This window comes from Wickerhamomyces anomalus (assembly GCF_001661255.1).
Source record: "Wickerhamomyces anomalus NRRL Y-366-8 unplaced genomic scaffold WICANscaffold_4, whole genome shotgun sequence".
Classification (NCBI taxonomy): Eukaryota; Fungi; Ascomycota; class Saccharomycetes; order Phaffomycetales; family Wickerhamomycetaceae; genus Hansenula; species Hansenula anomala.
Genome location: NW_017567113.1, coordinates 1,588,888 through 1,609,732, shown reverse-complemented (window position 1 = coordinate 1,609,732; position 20,845 = coordinate 1,588,888). Strand labels below are relative to the sequence as shown.

Genomic DNA, 20,845 nt, shown 5'->3' with positions numbered 1-20,845 from the left:
AGTTTATACACTATAATTTTTTAATTTTTGCGATGGATTTACCCGGCATTTGAACATTTCGCGAATTTTTTTCATGGAAAATGTTGAAAAATTAACCAAAAACTATAGATTTGGTCTAAATAATCTGGAAAGTTTGAATCTGATAGAGGCTTTTTTCCAATAGCACAATGTTCAGCATAAGATCCTCTCTACAGTGCTCAAAGAGACTGTTTTCAAGCAGTACGCTACGACCATCATATATTGGGTCATCCCCAATTTTCTTACCTTCAGAAGTTAAAGTTGAATTAATTGATCGTGAAGAACCAATAATCATAAGAAAAGGTAGATCTGTATTGAACATGACAAAAGCTGCTAAAGTCACTGGTCCAAAAGGTGAATTATCATTAAATGTGCCAGATTTCTTAACTTTTATTAAAAATAGTGAGAAATTATCATTAAAGATTGAAAATGAAGACGATAAACAACAAAAGGCTTTATGGGGTACAACAAGAGCCGTTTTAAACAATCATGTTACAGGTGTCACTGAAGGTCATTTAGCAATGTTGAGATTGGTCGGTACTGGTTACAGAGCACAAATTGAAGATAGACCAAATGGTGAAAAATTTGTTGCAATGAAAGTTGGTGCTTCTATTACTCAAGGTTTAATAGTCCCAGAAGGATTAACAGTCTCATCGCCCGTACCAACTAGAGTTATTATTGAAGGTATTGATAAACAAAAAGTGAAGTTATTTGCAGCTAAATTACGTGATTTCCATCCTCCAGAACCTTATAAAGGTAAGGGTGTTTATGTTGATGATGAAACTATCAAGATCAAAGATAAGAAGATCAAATGATTGCATTGTTTCCGTTATTTTGCAAATCCATTGCACTTGTATGATATTTATATAACTTTTCATGAACCAAAAAAGTCACACACTCATACACCATTTGATTCACAATTATCGTCACTTCATTCCTGATTAAAAAGCAAAACATGTACATAGATGAAATAGACATGAATTATGGGAGATAATACTCGAACCATCAAGTGATTTATGTAGAATTGGAGCAAATAACCTAAGATTAAGGATGATATATTGTCCATTTAACAAGTTTCGCGATTTTTCAGATTTTACCCGGAAATTCACAGGCCAATTTTTTTTTCGCTGAAAAATATAGGAAACTTCAACATCAAAGATCAATATCAAAGGTCATCAAATATCAGATATACATCACAAAATGAGCAGTATATGGGGGATAACCAGCTTGCTCACAAAGAGACTACCCTTGGCAACTCGCCAGTATCCAAAATTTGTCCGTCATGGGGCTTCATTAACCTCTCCAGGTGCAGTTTTACCTCCATCAGAAACTCCATCAATTCAACATTCTAAAGAACAAGCTAGACTAAGAAGAAGATTACCAAGCCGCGCAGGTCTTATTGCCATTAAACGTGGTATGGTTCCATATTTTGATCAAGAAACCGGTGAAAGATTTGGTGCTACTTTATTGGAAATTGACAGTGTTGAAGTCTTGTTGACAAAGACTCCAGAAACTGATGGTCATTATGCTGTTCAATTAGGTTATGGTAGAAAATCCCCATATAAAACAACAAGACAATTATTAGGACATTTCGCTCGTGCTCAAGTGAATCCAAAATCATGTATTAGAGAATTTCAAGTCAAAGATGAATCTGGATTATTACCAATTGGTACTGAATTGAAAGCTGACCATTTCGATGTTGGTCAATTAATAGATATCAAAGGTATTTCAAAAGGTAAAGGTTTCGCAGGTGTTATGAAACGTTGGGATTTCGGTGGGTTAAGAGCTTCCCATGGTACTTCTGTTATGCATAGACATGGTGGTTCTTATGGTGCTAATCAAGATCCAGGTCGTATTTTACCAGGGAAAAAGATGCCTGGTCATATGGGTAATAAAAATAATACAAAACAAAATGTTAAAGTTGTTCAAGTTGATGCTGAAAATGGATTCTTATTGGTTAAAGGTGGTGTTCCTGGCCCAAAGAATGGATTTGTTAAACTTCAAGATGCTATTAAACAAATCAAAAATTAGAAGTATATAATTTATGACCAAAACTTGTAAATATAGGGATTTTTTTTTAATGATCGAGCTTCCACTACATGTAGGTCTATACGATTATCAAATCAATAAAGTTTATATTACGAGAATATAATTAAACAAACAAATCAACATGTTTTCTTTTACTCAAGCATCATTTTTAAGCACTAATAATTAAAAAAAAACTAAAAACTATCACCAATGCACACAATAAAAAAATCAGCTCGAAATACCAAAGAAACTCAAATCAATGCTGTTTATTCATCATCCAATTCAGATGGTTTCAATAAACCACCAACCTTAGATGCCTTTTCTCTTTCCAAACGTTGTTTTTCAGCAAGTTCATATTCACGATCTTCAGCAAATAAGTAATCAGTTGCATCACCACCATATTGCTTGATTTGAACCAAGAAATCACGTAAAGTACCTTTGAATTTAACTTGATCACGATGTTGAGCAATCAAAGCCTTGATGAAGTTTTCAACTTGATCCTGTTGCAATTGAGGGAATGCAGAAATCAACATATTGGCCAAGTATTCATGTAAGAATACAGCATTTGAAGTGCCTGCTGGTGCTTGACTTTCTGAATATAGCGGTTCTTTGATGTGACCACCTTCAACCAATTCAATCAATTTAGATAACAATTGTGATTGAGATTTGAAACCAGCTTTATGATCAGAATCAGTAATAACATAGAAAGTATCTGCCAAAATTGGGAAATAGAAATTTTGGTAAAATGCTGTAGTGAATGGAGTGGTGCCTAATTTTTCAACATTCTTCAATAATTCAATAGCTAAACTCAATCCACTACTTTCAACTTCTCTATTGTTATGTTTGAAAGCCCATAAAATAGCATTAATTAATAATTGGAATGCATCACCAGATAATTGTAATAAGGCATTGAAAGCTTTCAAATCAATTTCTCTCAACAATTTATAAAATTCAACTCTATGTTCTGGATATTCGGTAAAATCATTGGTTATCATACCCAAAGTTGGCTCGAAAACGTTTTGCAAGATTAAGACAACACCTTCTGGAATCATGTGACCAACTTTTGAAACAACAGTAGTCAAACAGTTCAAAACTTCAGCATCACGAGCATCAGGAACATTTGATTTATAATCTTCTAGAATGATAGCTAATAATGGTTCAACTAAAGTACCAACAATTTGTTCCAAGTTTTCACCTTTAGAAATGTAAGCTTCAATCAAGTGTAAGATTTCCTTTTTGATAGTACGTAAACCTCTAACTTTTGGAGTCTTTGTAGCAATTAAGCCATCTGCTGCAACTGAGTCTGAAATCATTGAAGAAACAGCTTTATATAATGACAACATATTTTCATAAATTAATCCCAGTTGTGCATAAAAACCTGGACCCAATGAAGAGCAAACTGCAACATTTGTCTTGATAATATTAGCAATAATCTTGACAGTTTCTGGATTTGTCAATAATGTAGGATCTTGACCAGCTTTTTCAACAATAGTAGTCCAAGCCAAGTTTGGTAAATGCATCAAATCACCCAGTAAACGGTCTCTAACAGGAACAGAAGTTTGAGCGCCAATGATATAACCACAGGCTTCATAGAAAGTATGAACTTGTTGAGGTTGTAGATCTTCAGTAATACTTTGAATGTTTCTAATAATCTCGTCAATAAAAGGTTCTGTTTCATATTGTTGTTGAACGACAAAATGACGACGACATTTCAAAGTGATTTTGATAAAAGTATCACAAGCCATATCCTGGACACCTTCATGAGTTTCATGCATGAATTCAAACAATTTGTTGATCACAGTCTTTAAAAATTTCCAATGAGCTTTTAAGAACCTTGGATATTGACCAACGATATACATAATGTTTGAAGCAACAACGGCCTTATTATCTTTACCACGTTTCATTTCAGTTAAAGCTAGTAAGTCCTTAATAACAGAAACCAAGAATCTCTTTTCCATTTCTTCATTCATTGTACCTGAAATAGAACCAATAGCCCAACATAAAGTGTTAATGTTGTGCCATGACCATTCAGAACCATCAATTTGTTTAGCTAGTTTCTCATTCATAATTTGTTCAGTATCGACAACATCCAAATGAGTCAAATAAACCAAAACTTCTCTCATTGTTTTATACAAGGTGATGGTGTCACTTTCTTTAACAAATTCACGAACAATTTCACCTTCATCATTTTGAACAACCAAGACTTCTTCAGGTTTGGCCATTGATTCGATAATGACCAATCTTAGATTAGATAGAATATTGTTATAGATATGTTTTCTCAATGGATATTTGTTCAATAATTCTGGGTTTGGAGCACCACCTGCACTACTTGAAGATAAAGCTTGACTATATCCCAATTGCATCAATGGTGATAATTCATTTGCTGGTAATTGTTGAATTTCTGCAAACAATGAACTGACCAATTTACCCCAATAATCCAAACAAGTTTTGAAAAGCTCTCTTTCGTCAATCTTTGATAATTGAATCAAATATTCATGAGCAGTTGTTAATAATTCTCTATCAGCTTCATTGGCTTCTAGGGCTAAAACATGATTGGCTAAAAAGGTACAGATGAACATTGCAAGATCTTGTAAAAATGCTTGATCATTTGAATTTGCGACTTGATAAGATCTTCTTAGGTCAGAACCCGGTGGAACCACGTTAGCAATTTGAGAGATGGAATTCTTGAACATTTCAACGAATTTAGCATCATAATTTGGGGAAGTTAATGATGCAACTTCAGTCAAACATTTTAAAGTGATTGCTCTTGTATCAGCAGGACCCAAAAATTTGTTGGTTAGTAGACCTAACAAATCAGTTTCAAAGATGTAACCTAATGGAACCCATTGTAAGTATTTCAACAATGCTTTCAATGTTGTGACAATCAATGATGGTCTAGTTGCCTTATCTAAAACTTCATAACATAATTTGAAAATTTCAGAAAATTCTTCACCCATTCTTGTTTTCAAGTTCTTTATTTTAGCTTGTGTCATTTGTTCAGCAGAATAATCGAAAACTTCTTCAGATAATAGTTTCAAGATAACCATATTGTTTTCACAAACATTGAAACCAGCTCTTGAGGATTGAACAATTTCAGGAATGAAAGTTGGCCAATTTTCTGGCCATTCTTGTTTTAAGATTTGAACTAATGTTAAATCACACTTGTTGATCAAAGATCTTTGACTTTGGAATTGATCATCGTCATCACATAACGCAATAATCATATTCACTATAAAGTTTCTAATACCTTTTCTTTGTTCATCTGGTAACATTTTCCATTTAGTTTGAATCAACTTGTCCAAGATTGAAAGACCAATGTATTTGGTTTGGGAGTTTGAACTAAACTGTAATATTTGATCGGCTTTTTGCCATGCATCTGGATGTTCTTGAAATTTAGTTATAACATCTTGTGCGACCTTTTGGTCAGGACCTGAACCTGCATAAAAAGTTTCCACAACCTTATCCAAAAGTTGGATATCTAAATCTTTTGTGAAATCAAGGATAGAATCCATAATGCTTTTCTTGATCTAATTTCCGAGCACGACTAAAAAATTTCAATGAATCGTAATAATGGAAGAAAGAAAGTGAATTTTCTAAAAAAAAGAGTAGTTAGTAAACCTTGTTCTTGATCAAAAAGCTGGGTTTTTATCTTTGGATGATTTAGGTGTGATTCAATTTGAGATGCAAAGCATTATAATAACCTACCCCTAAACGACAAACATAGAAGTTTCATATGGAAATCCTTCCTCGAACTAATCAATCATCATCATACCATTATTCTGTGCAGTATCTAGATATAGTCTTTTCGAATCACACCTATTTCATCCAAGATCAAACGCATTTAATGAGTTAATAACAACATACCAATTCTTTCTTTAAATCTTCTTCAGAAATCAGACGGGGGCAATAGAAGAGTAGATAGAAAAAAGAGTTCACAGCACACACTAGAGGAACGCTCACAAGTATCAATTATCAAAATATCACCAATTGTAACCTGAATACCTAGTTGCGGATTGGAAAGCACTGAGTCGACTGGGTTTTATCGTATGAAATGTAAGCGTTTCATAAAAGTAAACACACTTCATTTTTTTGTTTTTCCCTTTTCTAAAAGAAAAATTCTAAAATTGTTGCGCGAACCGATCTGAAATTCATTTTGAAAAGGGGACACAGTTTCGCGAAACTGATATGTATCTTTACTCCAGATTTTGGATCATTTTGACATGTTTTCGAGAAATTGAGAGTGCTATAAAGGCGTTGATTGTGGAAAATTGAGTGGTATATTTATTATATTTATTATAGGCTTATTTAGTTTGGAATTGTTTGTGGTCTAAAGAGTTTGATCGAAATTTCGAGAGTTTAGGGTGCTTTTCATCACCAGCGGTTAACATTATGAACATTATTGAACATTCTCATACAAGAAACCATTTAACTGGGTCCATATTGCTAAATGTGGTTCTAAAGGTTGATCATAATTTGTTTCTGGATTCCCATGATGATTATATGCCCTTGAAAGAGGAGCTTAGCAAGTTTTTAAATGATTTGAAGACTAAATTATCATTGATCAAGTTGGAAAACTATTCATCTGCTGCTGTAAACATTGATAAGGCCATTATAGTTCTTTTTAGTGAGGATGGTTTAAGCTCAGAGGAGTTCTTCATCTTAAATGCAAAGTGAGTATAATCAATGCTTTGGTTCTCTATTAAAAAACTAACGGAATAAGACTCTTTGAAGTTTCCAAATCCACAGACTTCAAATGCAAAATTCAAGTAACTTGTTTGAAAAGTTCTCATGAAACCAGAAGTAAAGTGTTGTTGAGTAACAGCAAAAGCCTATTGACTAATCTATTCAGCAACAATAGATCAATGGTGAAGCTTATTCAAAATTACAAAAAGCTAACAGATCCAACAAATCAAACACTAATAACAACCGATCAATTGATTCAATTATTGATTCAACTAGTGGATGTATATCTAGGATCACAGCAGGATGTTACCGAGGAGGAAGTGATTGAAGTTTTGCAAAACTATACTAGTCTTCATGACTTGATCGCTCGGTGCTTGGGCTCCACAACGCAAGACAACAACAGTAATGATTGAACATTTAATTTTTGGAAGCCTAGGTGAACATTGGAGCCAGGATGAATTCAGACTAACATTTGATAGAAATTTGTGAATTGTGTATGATGAGTGAGTAATTGATCAGTGAGTTGTCGGCCGTTTTTTGGTGTCAAAGTTGGAAAACATTGTCCGACAGAGCTAGACAGAGAATTGGGAAGCACACGCACAGGGCGCCGGTTGGGAGATCCCTTGTGGGCAAAGGTGCCTTGCCTACGCGCCAGCCTGGTAATTTAGCACGTGTGTCAAAAAAAAGTTTATTACTGTCAAAGAGGAAAACAAAAAAAAATACTGCTGTTGACAAACAGAATTGGCATACATAATCTAGGTTACTCAACCAAGGCAATCCAAAGGGAAAGGAAGAATTTCAACGGGCAAATTAGGCAAGCTGAAGCATTGGCTAGCGAGAGAGACTGGTGAAACACCCAATCAAGTACAGAGTTCAAACACAAACAAAGAGAACAGCTAATAGTTGGTGGGTTTACACAAGAAAGCCGTACATAACATCACTTTACATCTCACAAATTCACATCCCATCATCCAAAAAAAGCTACTTCCTACAAATCATCATTTGAGAATTGGTTAAAAACGTTTCAAATCTTCAAACTTGAGGTGCTGCTGTGGAAATTTTTACACTTGGAAGCTCAAAAAAATTTAAGTGAGCCCTATTCCTGTTTTACAATTGAAGGTTTCTTTCTTGAAAAAAAAACACAATTTTGAACTATTGGCATTCGTTTTCATATAAACAATTTTGAACCTTCTTCACAATCTTTGAAAGATGTATGTTGATTTTATCAATTATACCAATTGAGTACTGTTTACTAACATTGAATCAAGGAAATTTGGTAAATATTTAGAAGCAAGGCAGTTGGAGCTTCCCGAATATATTGGTCATTTCATCAATTATAAAGCTTTAAAGAAAGTAAGTTTAACGCTTGAATTTTAAAACTACTAACTGTGAAAAAACTAACAAATAAATAGTTAATTAAATCTTTAGCAGGACCGCCACATGGTGCTTCAAATGAAGTTGATGTTGAGCGTACTTTACAAGAAAACAGAACTTCTTTTTTCTTCAGACTAGAAAGGGAATTGGAAAAAGTCAATGCATTCTATTTAGAAAAAGAATCAGATCTCAATATAAGATTAGACATTCTTATCAAAAAGAAAAATGATGCAGTTGCAAAGAATAGATTAGATTCTAAAACTTCGATTGCATACATCACTTTATATGATGGGTTTAAAAGGTTTTCTAGGGATTTAGATAGACTAGAACAGTTTGTTGAATTGAATCAAACTGGGTTTTCAAAAGTGTTGAAAAAATGGGATAAAAGATCAAAATCTCATACAAAAGAGTTGTATTTATCAAAAGCAGTCTCTGTTCAACCTGTCTTCAACAGATCTGAAATTTCACAATTAAGTGATTTATGTGCAAATTCTTTAGTTGAGCTGGATGCCCAGGCTGAAGGCGAACACGTCGTTCGTTATGAATATGAAGGAGGGAATGGTGATCAAAGAAACAATTCAATCACATACAGTGATTTCTCCAACTTACAGTTAAGCAACAATAACTCAACTGATTCACCAGGGGATAAATCTGATCACCCACCACATGCTTCATTAATGCAAATTGATGATTCTGAAATTGATGAACTATATTCAGAATTTACAAACATTGCATTTTCATCTAAAGTTGACAGCCTGTTATCTGGATTTGTTAGCAGAATCAAAGAGTCACCAAATTCAAACTTCAAATTAACAAAAATTTTTTTCCTAGCCATCAACACCAAAATACCCGACGAGATATTATTACAATTTTATAATCAAGCAGAAAACTCCATTAATTTAAACACCACTGATGAATTATCACAAAGAAGCATCATTCATGAAGCATGTTGTAATGCTTTTGAAAAAAGAACTTTTGTTGTGGAATTGGGTATTAAACAAGAGTTGAACTTGAACTTGAAAGATATCAGTGGTAGATTACCTTTACATTATGCTGCTGAACTAGGTAGAACTGATTTAATTTCTTTATTATGCTCTTCACCAGCTACTGTTGAAAAATTAAATGCATTGGATTATGATGCTATGTCTCCTTTAATTTTGGCCATCGATAAAAACCATTTGGAAACTGTCAAAGCATTGATTGAACTTGGTGCTGATCCTGCTCCAACTAATAGTGAAGAACATCCACAATATTTACCATTAAATGTTGCTTGTAAAGCTGGTAATTATGAAGCTGCTCAATTATTATTATCTAAACCAAGTGTTAAAGAATACCAAAGAGATGCAGAAGGTTTATTACCTTTACATGTTGTTGCTAAAACTGGTAACTTCCAACTAGTTCCTTTATTAACTGAAAATGATGCTGATCCAAATGCACTAGATGGGTTCAATAAATGGCCACCAATTTTCTACTCTGCAAGCGAAGGTCATCCAAGAACAACAGCAGCTTTGATTAAAGCTGGTGCCAAAATTGAAGTTAAAGATGAAGAAAATTTCACACCTTTGTTTTATGCATCATGGGAAGGTCATGTAAATGTTTTAAATGTTTTGATTAATGAATTACAAAATAAAAAACATTCAAGAAATATTTTATCACCATTAAAAGAAGCCAAAGGGCCAAAGGGTTTAGAATCACCTTCTTTAAATCCACCAAGTTTCACACTAAATGCTGAAACTTTTAACATTGATGCCATCCCAGATTTATCATTACCACCTCCAATCATTCCATTAAGAAGATATGGTCATAATTTCTTAGAGAAGAAGATTTTTGTTCAGTTACATTTTGCATTGGGTAGAGACTCTATAATACTGAATCAAGATGAAGTTATTTCATCACTTCCGGGAAGAATTGTCATCACATCAAGAATCAGTGATGTTGTTCCAAGAAACATTTTATTACCAGCTTCAGACATTGAAAACACTGTTGCATTCCAAATTGATTCATTGGATAAATTTTCCATTGATTTTGAAATTTTCCCATCTTTTGGTACCAAATTGATTGCCAAAACTTCAGCATTATCAGATGTTTTCACTAAAGTTTCAAATGATGGTTTAAATAATTTAACAGTTTTGCCATTATTTGATGGTCGTTTGAAAAATGTTGGTGAATTAAGATTTGGTTTCCAAGTTATTCATCCATATTCTGGTACTCCATTGGAAATTTCTAAATATGACACTTATTGGAAATCAACAAGCGGTAATTCAAATGTTAACGTTGGTATTCAAAATTCCGTTTTAAGTTTCGTTACAGCTTCTTCATTATCTGGTGATTATGCCAAAATTTATGTTTCAATGCTAAAAGATGGTACTCCAATTGTTTGTCCGTCATGGAAAATTGACATTTTAGGAACAAGTATTTCATTATTCCATTTATCTGTTGATCAATTGAAAACAATCACTAAGTATGATGTTAATAATTTCATTATCCCAGATACACAATCGAGAGGTGATTTCTTTAAAGAATTGAAACAGTTTTTGGATAATAATTATATCTTTTTAGATGATATATTAAAATTATTACCAGACTTTGTTAATTTGAATGTTGAAGTTTTATATCCTACAGAAGCTGAAATCAAAGAAGTTCCAATCACATTACCAGAAACTGCTGAGTTGGATAAATTTGTTGATTCAGTATTGACCTCAGTTTTTGATCATGTTAGAGATTTACGTTCAAGTAATGTTAAACGTACAAGATCAATTGTATTTTCATCAAATAATCAATCAGTTTGTTCAATTTTGAATTGGAAACAACCAAATTATCCAGTGTTTTTCAATGTTACTGGTGTTCATTTCATTGATGATAAATTCCAGATAAGTTCAGCTAATGAATTTTCAACAGAGGTTGTCAAGACCGAAGATTCTGCCACACGTTCCATAAAAGAAGCTACAAGATTTGCTACATTAAATAATTTGTTGGGTATAATTGTTCCAGCTGAACTTTTAGTATTAGTGCCAGATTTAGTGGAGAGTATAAGATCAAGAGGTTTAATTTTAGTTGCTGCAAAGAAAGGTTTCAAGAATGTCGATTTAGTTTTAGATGATGCTAATTCCACTTTAGTCAAGTCAGATATAAATGGTGCTAGATTCGAAGATGTTTTGACTTTTAAAGGTGATATTGATATGTAAATATGGAGATGAATAAAAGAAGGAGAGTTTGATACTCTAAATATTTTTTCTATTGTACAGTAGTTTTATTTAAATCTAGATAATGCTGGTCCCAATAATTCCTTCTCTTCAGGCAATCCTTTCTCTTGTCTTACTCTTTTAGCTCTTTGTTCTTTTTCAATCTTTAGATTAGCTTCAATTCTCATTCTTCTTTCATCTATAACATTCTTAGCCTTCTTACGTAAATGACGACGTAGAGCAGAATTTTTACCTCTAGTTTTTTGTCTTGGTTCCAATTTAGCTTCTTCTTCTTCAGCTTTCTTCTTTTCCAATTCTTTCAATTCACCAGGTCTTAATCTTTGTTGATTTGATCTTTTGTCCACAGTACCAATAACATTTGGATCCAAGGAAATAGTATCTGCAGGTAATTTTTGTAATAATGAACGAACTTCAGATTCTTGTCTTTGTTTAGCAGTTTCATATGGATTAATTTCTAATGCATCGAAATTAGCTTCACCAGAACCTGGAATAATTAAATTAGTGACACCTTTACTATGACCACAACCCAAGAAATCTTCAAATGGGACATATCTTACCGTCTGTATTTGAGAACCAGGTATTAAATGATTCATATATGGTGAATTTTGTTTTGTTTTGAAAGCATCCTTCCATACTGTGACATGAGGACCCCAAGAAACTGATAATAAACCAGTATCTGATATATCAAGATTCGAAGCTGGTGTTGGAGTATAGTATGAGTATAATTCTTTGAAGTTTCTGATGTCCCAAATTTTTAAAGTCTTATCAGTACCTGCAACAGCCATATAATTCCCAGATCTATCCATTGCTATGCTTTTAACTGGACCTCTACAACTTTGGATTTTAACTAAAGGTTCATTTGAAGAAGGACTCCATAATGAAACAACACCATTAGAAGAACCTAAATGCATTATAGCATTATAAGGATTTTGTCTCATTGCAGTAGTTGGTCCCAATTTTGTTCTAATTTCATTAACAAGTAAACCTGTTGAAACATCTTGATATTTTAAAAACCCAGTATTACCAGCAGTGGCTAATAAATAATGATAAGGTAAGAATTCTAAGTGTCTAACATCAATATGTTGTTTCATTCTATGCACTTCAGCACCTTCATGATCATAAATAAAGGTATATTTTTTTTGAGCCACTGCAAAGAATTGATCATTTTGTAAAAATTTAACAGCATTAACAGTTTCTCCTAGGTGTAATTCTGCATTTAATTGACCTTTTCTCCAATCCATCATGGCAACATGACCTTTTTGACCACCAATCAATAAACTTGTACCGTTTCTTGAATAATCTAGAGTATATGGACCAAATTCATTTAGTTTCAAATCAAAAGCCTTATTAACTGTACTTTGATCCACTGCTGATTTGATTTCATCTTGTTTAAACTTGTAAGTTTTCTCCATCCCCTCGGCTTCTAAAAACCCTGCATCTTCTTGTAATAACATTTCAGTAGCAGCAGCTGATCTAACAGCTTCTTTATATTGTCCATCAATTTTACGTAAACCATGTTTTAATTTTTTATCTTTTGAGAATTTTGAAGACTTCTTGAAAGATTCATTGTTTCTTTCAAATTTGTCCAAGTTTTCCCTCTCTATGGTACCGTTTTTACCAGTGTATTTACCCATGTTGAAAGCTCTAGAAGTTTGAGTTTATGATCTCTTGAAGTTGTTTTAATGTACATAGAAATTTTCAACTGGTATAATTTTTTTTTTAAACTCATCGCTTAGTCAGATTGTTTATATAAGCGCTTATGTAACATTTGATTTTGTAGTTGCACAAAAAGTGTCAAAAAAATACAAACACGAACTTTTTTATATAAAAAGTGAATATTGGAATCAGTGGAAAAAAAAAATGTATTGGTTCATATTTCAGTATGGTTTGATAGGTAATAATCATGACCAAATTGGATCCTCAAGTGGAACGTATCGAGTTATTGAGCTCACCGTTGATCCTAGATGAATCAACAAAAGATGAAGTTTATCAAGTTGATGATGATCCAATAGATGAGACCAAGACAAGGACTTTTAGATCACAATCCCCATTGAGATTCAGAGAAAGATTGGCTGGCTTATTTGGTGGTGGTGGTGGTGGTAGAGCTACTGTTGATGAACAACTTAAATCAATTGCAGATGCTGAAGATCAACAACTGAATATGGATCCGATTGGTGAAGAACATGAAACAATCAAATCAACAGAGACCAGAGGTTCATCATTAATCAATGAACAGCAAACTTATTATAATACCATCAGAAACCAATATATTTCAGATGTTGAACCATTGAGTGATCCTAGTATTGAAAATAAAGTCCCTATTAATGATGTTCCACCTTCAAGATTATTTCTATCAATATATCCTGATCAAGTTGATTATTTCAAAAGGGATAAAGATATGACATTGGATAAGATAAAGAATTATGATTTGATGTATAAGTGGAACTTGTGGAGTGATAAGTGAGAATTATACCGAAATGATCACTTTGGCTAGGAAGATTTATTAACTAGGCATAGAAATATTTCAAATGTTTCAAGACCTGGAACTTCAGCTTCAAATGTTACATTTTTAGATAATGATCAAGCCAAAACAAGTGAAAAAAGACGATTGAAAAAAGAGTTTCCAATCTGTTCAAAGATTGTAAGTACATACTTTTGAACCTTGAATGTGTTGCAAAGTACTAATATCTTTATCAGAAACTTAATGAAACTATCTTACAATATAAAAAGTCATTCAAACAATCCAATGAAACTTTCCATATTCATATTTTCAAAGATGGGATTAAACCAAAGAGAAATATAAAAGAATTTGAAAATGGAGGTATTTTAGCAATGCAAAGTTCAGATTGTCATTATACTCATTGGAAGTCATTACTTCGGATCTTTTTAGATGATAAATTTCATGGTGAAGAATATCCAGATGTTTATGCGTTAAAAGATAAAGTTTGTGGTTTAAGTTTTATTATGAAGGAACAACATATTCTTTTAACTAAACTATGGCTTAAAGATGTTGATAAAGAAAAAGTATCACAACTTTGTCGTTTAATTAGTGAAAACATTCATGAACCTTTATTACTTCATGCTCTTGATAATGCTAAATTCATGAATAATAAATCACAAACAATTGAAAAGGTATTCTTTTAAGTATCATGAATGAGAAATAATTTGAGATATATATTGTAGTTAAATCTACATCAATGATTTGTAAATTAATAAAAAAAAGTTAGCCAAACCAAGTCAACTCTGTTGCATCCGTATGGTTTAAACAGATGACAACTCAAAGAGTCTCTTGATTTGGAGAATTGTATTATAATTGGTAATATTAACTAATGAACTCCTTAAAAGCACCACTTTAATAGTACTTGAAGACACATAAAATATTATTATAATACGATTCAAAATGAAGAACATGAACATAAAGTAATCTATCACCTTTTATTGAAGCGAGGCAAACCTGCGAATTTGCAGTGAAAAGCGATGAGCACTTTGTGCCTCTGGCAAAGTCTCAATGTAACTATTACTAGTCACTTATTTGAACATGGAATCAGACAAGGTAATCCTCTATCGCCCTCATTATTCATAATGTGCATAGAGCCTCTCCTGAAATGTTTGTGTGTTGTTGAAAAAACTTGAAAGGTTTGAATTTTTTTTTTTCGAATCATGAAAAATCCAAAATGGTGGTGTGGCATAAACCGATAAATCATCTGAGTATTTGGTTGATTCCAAAGACAAATAGCTAGGGATTGAAATGGGTGGTATTGATGAATTCAATAAGGTCATGTTGAATTAGGAAGTATTGGTAATTGATGTTGTTGTATTTCTTATAAGTTTATAGTTTATGGTGCAGTTGATTATAATATGTCTATCGATATTGATGTACAGTTCTCAGATATTACTAGTACTTAGGCATAAACTAATTTGATACTCGGGATTCATTCATGTCTACTAATAATATTATGCAGTACCATATGGTGGAGTTAAATTGTATTGTTTGTAATGATTGAAAACTATAGTGATTTACTGAAGCGTCTTCATTGCATCTATTGGAAACAGATGACAAATGAAGAGCTCGTGAATGAAGATTCTTATAAACTGGCAAATTCTTTGATCAGTCCATCAGAATTCGAAGCTCTAAATGAATAAAAGCTCAATGAAGTTCTGCACTGTCTAAATTATACGTTATTTCACTTTGACGAGAAATAATGAGTTAATGCACACATCTCATCTGAACAAAACTTACAAATCATGCTGACCTAAACTTCAAAACTATTTTGAAGATTTAGACCGACACAACCAACCTTCCTATAAAACCTATAGCTGATTCCATTTAATTCAATAATTGAAATGCATATCAAAACGTCGAACACACACATTATACAATACTTGTCAATTCCACCCAACACTCTAATTAATCAGTATAACAACATAAAGCCAGTGTAGGATCAAAAATGTACAACAAAACATGTTCCCTAAAGTCCATTGATATTCTCATTTCGATCATGCAATGATATTGCTAAAGACGAGATGTTCTTAAAATTGCAGAATTTTAACAGGCTAAACTTGCGGGTAAGGGAAATTGATTACATAATATCTTACATAGCTCAACTTTACATAATCTCTTACATAATCTCTTCCTTCCCCACATTTTTGGTCCCGTGACTTTACATTAATTCCAAAACTCTTTTAAATGAAAAGGATTCAAAATTCAAATAATGAAGAATAATTAGTACAACAAAAGGTTAAATACAATGATAGACTCTTTACCTAATGAAGTGCTAAGACAAATAGTCAGACAATTGGACAACAAGACTCTAGACCACTCCATCTCTCAGATACCAGTGCTTAGAAAACTATCCACCCTAAAGATTACTGATAATGATGAGATTATGGTTAATGAGGATACTTCAGATGTTGATGTAATCACAATCCAATCAATAATCAATCATAAATTATCCCTAGATTCAATATTCAAACAATATCATTTCTATCAGATCGAAATCCATAACTTTTCCAAAGATGAATCCATATATATGAGGTTCCATAAATTATTGGCAAGATTAATTAGATTAAAGAAAATCATTAGTATCAAATATCTTGGGGCTGAAATTGATATGAATTATCTCAAAATGTTTAAATCATTATTCAATAATCATATTGATCCATCATCAACTCATCCTGTTTCATGGTTTGATATAACTTTTGAAAATTTAAAACAAGTTAAAAGTAATTGTAACCATTTATTAATTTCACCAAATGTTTCATATCCTTTTTTAGAATCATTAAATCTTTATTATTGTTCACCAAAATTTTATTTTGAAATCTTGAATTATCTTGATTTACAAAAATTCCCATCAACTTTCCCCAATGTGACTTATTTAAAACTTCAAGATTATATGAATGAAGAAGAAGATATATATTCACAGCATAGTAACAATTATATCAAATCAAGAGATGATGATGATGATGGTGACAACTTTGATGATTATGATGATTATGATAACAATTCAGACTTGGATGAAAATGAATTTTATTTTGATGGATTAGAAATTATTCAAAATTATAATCTTTCTAAATTACAAGTTTTAATCATCAAGAATTGTAATGTTTCCAAGATTAAAAAGATAAATGCTCCAAATCTTGATACTTTTAAAATATTTGAATTGAGTAATAAACATATAGATGCTTATGATTTAAACCTTATTGATTCTTCAAATATTGTTAAAAGATCTTTCATATCATCAGCTGTTTCAACTTCATGTTGTTTACAACAAAATAATTTCCCAAATTTAAGAACTTTGAAAATCATTGGTCATTTGAAATTAACCGATTTTTCTAAAAACATTTTAGATCTTGATGAAATTCAACAAATTATTATAAAAGGTTGTAATGTGGAGATCATTGATAAGGATTCATTTTGGGATAGTTATCATGGGAATAACCAAATAGCTTTAGAAGTGTTATGAATTTAATGGCTGTATGAATTAATTTTAATCATTCGTGTAGTCATCAGATTCTGTTCAAATCTCAAAAAATTTTTTTTTCTTCCATCTGCTTATGTCAATGTGGCCCATAACACAAATTTTTCTCGAGGAGGTTTGAAAAATCAATGAGTATAAAACAAGTTTAAGATCCATTTTAAAACAAAATAAACCATTCTTTCCCAATCTTTTATTGGTGTCAATAGACCCCTTTCAAAATGAACAGACAATTCATTCGCCCACTCACTCAATCTTTTAAGAGACTATCAACCTCAACTCGTTTCAGTTCAAGTTATTCCAAACCTTTAAAAAATGGATTTTTAACAAACCCTTTGTTATTCTCTGGTGCTTTAATTGGTGGTTCCATTTTCACTTATTATTGTTTTGATTCCAAATCATCAATCCATGAATACTTCATCTGTCCATTGATTCGTAACTTGACAGATGCTGAAGATGGTCATAGATTAGGTGTATTCTTGATGAGTTGGGGTATATCACCAACTTTACGTAATGATAAAGATGATGAGATTTTACAAACCGAAGTATTGGGTAAGAAATTGAGTAATCCAATAGGTATTGCAGCTGGGTTGGATAAGAATGGTGAGATTATTGATCCGTTATTTGATGTTGGGTTTGGTTATGTGGAGATTGGTTCAATAACTCCTGAACCTCAACCTGGTAATCCAAAACCAAGATTTTTCAGATTGCCTAAAGATGATGCTGTTATTAATAGATATGGATTCAATTCAAATGGTCATGTTGATGTTGTTATTAGATTAAAGGAAAGATTGGAGAAATTTTTCAGAAAGAATCCTCAAGTTGTTAATGTTAATAATTCTCTAAGAGATGGTAAAATCTTGGGTATCAACCTTGGTAAGAATAAAACAGGTGATGAAGTGCAAGATTATTTAAAAGGTGTTGAAAATTTCAACGAATTTGCAGATTTCCTAATCATTAACGTTTCTTCACCAAACACTCCAGGCTTAAGAAATTTACAAGGTGAATCCAAATTAACAAACTTGTTAACCGAGATTGTCAACAAGAGAGATCAATTATCAATTAATGCTCAAGCTAAAACTCCAATCCTTGTCAAGATTGCACCTGATTTAAACGAATCAGAAATCCAATCAATTGTCAACTCTGCTAAGAAATCCAAAATCAACGGTATAATAGTGTCAAACACCACGATCCAAAGACCATCAACACTGAAATCATCATCCACATTAACTGAACAAACTGGTGGATTATCAGGTGCTCCATTGAAACCATATTCATTAAAAGCCTTAAGAACAGCAGCTAAATACACACAGGGTAGTGATTTAATTCTTGTTGGATGTGGTGGTATCTCCACAGGTGCTGATGTCTTGGAGTTTGGTAAAGCTGGTGCTAAGTATGTTCAATTGTATACTAGTTTTGCTTATAAAGGACCTGGGTTAGTTTACAAGATTAAAAAGGAATTGACTGAAGAGTTGCAAAAAGAGGGAAAGACATGGGAAGAGATTGTTGGAAGTGATTTAAAGAAATGAATTATATAATTTAGAATAGTTAAATATTATGAAAATTTAAATATTAAAGAGTTTTTTCTGTAGTTTATCATGGTGTGTCCCATAACAATCTATTTTTTTTCCAACATCAAATTCAATTGAGTAGAATTGAATCAATATCACTTTTAACTCAATTGTACTTGTTAAAGATGGCTGAAATAAGTGAGGCTGAGAAAAGACAAAGACTTAGAGAAAGAAGAGCTGCAAAGATCAAGAATGGTGCTTCAAGATTAGGTAAAATCACAGGTGATTATTCAGAAGTTCCAAAACAAACACCAGCACCACAAGCACCACCTGCTGCCACAACAACTTCATCATCATCTTCAAATAGAATATCACAATCTTTTGATGATAAAGATCCAGAAATTGAAGATATTTCAAAATTCGAACCTATTGACGAAGTGAAAGATCTTGATCCAAGTTCAGATGCTAAACAATTTGAACAAATGTTGGAAAAAATGTTATCATCTCCAAAGCATCAACATGATGGTCCAACAACCGCAGGGATTGGCGAGGGTTCTGAATTTGATATCTTTGCGAAACTATTAGGAACACAAGGTGCTGATTCTGGTATTTTCCCACCTTCTGGCCAGAATAATAATAATGAAGATTATGAATATGAAACTAAATTGAGTGAATATAATAAAATCTTGAATGATCAATTCAAGGCAAAGTTTATGATGTTGAGACTTGTTATCATGATGGGGTTAAGTATCTGGTTTTATCAATTTAAAGGGTTTCATAGTTCTAGCTCTGAAATTCTAAGAATTAAAGCTATTGATTCAGGATTTATTGAAATTTGGTCAAGTTTTGAAATTTTATTCACAGGGATATATGCAATGAATTTGAACAAGATTAAAGATTCACATTATAATTACAATTCAAAGATTTTGAACATAATGGGGATGGTTCCTGATATGATTTTACCTTCTTATTGGAAGGATAAAATTAGATGGGTTGTTAAATATCAAGAGTTGATTAATTTGATTATATTTGATTTAAGTTGTGTTATCTTTATTTTAGGAGTGTTATCCGGGTTGCATAGTATACAAGTTTAATAAGAGTAATAAATAGTATTTGAATAAATAAGTGGGTGTTATGTTCACCCTAATAAATAAAATAAATAAATAGATGTTTACTCAGAAGCTTCAATTTCTTGTTTAAACTCCTCTTGAGCAAATCTTAACCCACAATACCCACACGTAGCAGGTCTTTTAGGATCCAAATTGATATAAATCTTTGGATGTCCTTGACCCAATTGTTTTTGACCTTGACATACAGCAATTCTATCAGGGATATAACGAATAGGTTGTTTGGCAATCAAGTCAATAGCAGCATAAGGTTGTGGTTGCTTGGATAGGTCCTTTTGAACGAATTTCGCATGGTTCAACACTTGGGATCTTGAAGCTTGGGATCTTGACCAAGTTGAATCTCTATTTGGAGCTTGTTTTAATGAAGTTGAATCATTTGCAGGGGCATCTGGAGTCGAGGTTGATTCTTTGGAAAGGGCAGATTGGAGTCTGCGTGATATGAAAGAGGTTTGTCTTAATGGAACAGTTGATCTTCTCAAAGAAAGCATTTTATAAGGCAGTTCAATGAGGGTTTTTATTATGTTGAAGTTCATGTTCAAGTTTCTCTCCTTACAAAAAAATCATTGAAAATGATAATACTATGGGTTCGCGAATGCGTTCTGTAAATAGATCAGTACGGTTTTAAATAAATTGAATTGAAGCATTTAAATAGTCATAAATTCATTAAGTAGAGGATAATCTAAGGTGATTTGGTTAATTTTAGTTGATATATTGTTTTAGCTGATATAGTTGCTTTAGCGGATTTGGTCAAACTTCTTTACCATGGTTTTGCTAGGTTACTTGGGTTAATAGTTTATTGTATCAACTCTTATCAACCATTGATTTCAGAATATCATGTTTAGCTCGTGCCAAAGAGTAGCCTTTGTCATAACTAGACCCTATAGTTTTCATATTGATGGTGTTGTTATTGTTATTAGACTCATTGT

At 32.3% G+C, this 20,845-nt stretch overlaps 10 protein-coding genes across 10 annotated transcripts; 7 read left to right on the top strand and 3 right to left on the bottom strand.

Annotated features, from left to right (window-relative positions):
- Positions 1-167: 167 nt before the first annotated feature.
- MRPL6 (mitochondrial 54S ribosomal protein uL6m) lies at positions 168-833 on the top strand (the record flags this gene model as incomplete). Its single annotated transcript, XM_019182055.1, has 1 exon — positions 168-833. One exon carries the CDS (start codon positions 168-170, stop codon positions 831-833), a length of 666 nt encoding a protein of 221 aa, XP_019038486.1.
- A 385-nt stretch (positions 834-1,218) lies between these two features.
- MRPL9 (mitochondrial 54S ribosomal protein uL3m) lies at positions 1,219-2,049 on the top strand (the record flags this gene model as incomplete). The annotated part of the gene is made up of 1 exon (XM_019183610.1): positions 1,219-2,049. The coding sequence occupies one exon, from the start codon at positions 1,219-1,221 to the stop codon at positions 2,047-2,049; it is 831 nt and encodes a 276-aa protein (XP_019038485.1).
- A 263-nt stretch (positions 2,050-2,312) lies between these two features.
- CRM1 (exportin CRM1) lies at positions 2,313-5,558 on the bottom strand (the record flags this gene model as incomplete). The annotated part of the gene is made up of 1 exon (XM_019182046.1): positions 2,313-5,558. One exon carries the CDS (start codon positions 5,556-5,558, stop codon positions 2,313-2,315), a length of 3,246 nt encoding a protein of 1,081 aa, XP_019038484.1.
- Positions 5,559-6,435: 877 nt separating this feature from the next.
- On the top strand, positions 6,436-11,288 carry WICANDRAFT_63773 (uncharacterized protein; the record flags this gene model as incomplete). The annotated part of the gene is made up of 3 exons (XM_019183609.1): positions 6,436-6,716; positions 7,998-8,082; positions 8,142-11,288. 3 exons carry the CDS (start codon positions 6,436-6,438, stop codon positions 11,286-11,288), a joined length of 3,513 nt encoding a protein of 1,170 aa, XP_019038483.1.
- A 65-nt stretch (positions 11,289-11,353) lies between these two features.
- UTP7 (Utp7p) lies at positions 11,354-12,940 on the bottom strand (the record flags this gene model as incomplete). The annotated part of the gene is made up of 1 exon (XM_019182021.1): positions 11,354-12,940. One exon carries the CDS (start codon positions 12,938-12,940, stop codon positions 11,354-11,356), a length of 1,587 nt encoding a protein of 528 aa, XP_019038482.1.
- A 269-nt stretch (positions 12,941-13,209) lies between these two features.
- Positions 13,210-14,450, top strand: WICANDRAFT_63771 (uncharacterized protein; the record flags this gene model as incomplete). Its single annotated transcript, XM_019183608.1, has 3 exons — positions 13,210-13,766; positions 13,824-13,947; positions 14,004-14,450. 3 exons carry the CDS (start codon positions 13,210-13,212, stop codon positions 14,448-14,450), a joined length of 1,128 nt encoding a protein of 375 aa, XP_019038481.1.
- A 1,604-nt stretch (positions 14,451-16,054) lies between these two features.
- Positions 16,055-17,269, top strand: WICANDRAFT_63770 (uncharacterized protein; the record flags this gene model as incomplete). The annotated part of the gene is made up of 1 exon (XM_019183607.1): positions 16,055-17,269. One exon carries the CDS (start codon positions 16,055-16,057, stop codon positions 17,267-17,269), a length of 1,215 nt encoding a protein of 404 aa, XP_019038480.1.
- Positions 17,270-17,502: 233 nt separating this feature from the next.
- Positions 17,503-18,810, top strand: URA1 (dihydroorotate dehydrogenase; the record flags this gene model as incomplete). Its single annotated transcript, XM_019183606.1, has 1 exon — positions 17,503-18,810. One exon carries the CDS (start codon positions 17,503-17,505, stop codon positions 18,808-18,810), a length of 1,308 nt encoding a protein of 435 aa, XP_019038479.1.
- A 167-nt stretch (positions 18,811-18,977) lies between these two features.
- On the top strand, positions 18,978-19,886 carry GET2 (GET complex subunit GET2; the record flags this gene model as incomplete). Its single annotated transcript, XM_019184950.1, has 1 exon — positions 18,978-19,886. One exon carries the CDS (start codon positions 18,978-18,980, stop codon positions 19,884-19,886), a length of 909 nt encoding a protein of 302 aa, XP_019038478.1.
- Positions 19,887-19,963: 77 nt separating this feature from the next.
- Positions 19,964-20,407, bottom strand: WICANDRAFT_31602 (zinc-finger domain-containing protein; the record flags this gene model as incomplete). Its single annotated transcript, XM_019181857.1, has 1 exon — positions 19,964-20,407. One exon carries the CDS (start codon positions 20,405-20,407, stop codon positions 19,964-19,966), a length of 444 nt encoding a protein of 147 aa, XP_019038477.1.
- Positions 20,408-20,845: the final 438 nt, after the last annotated feature.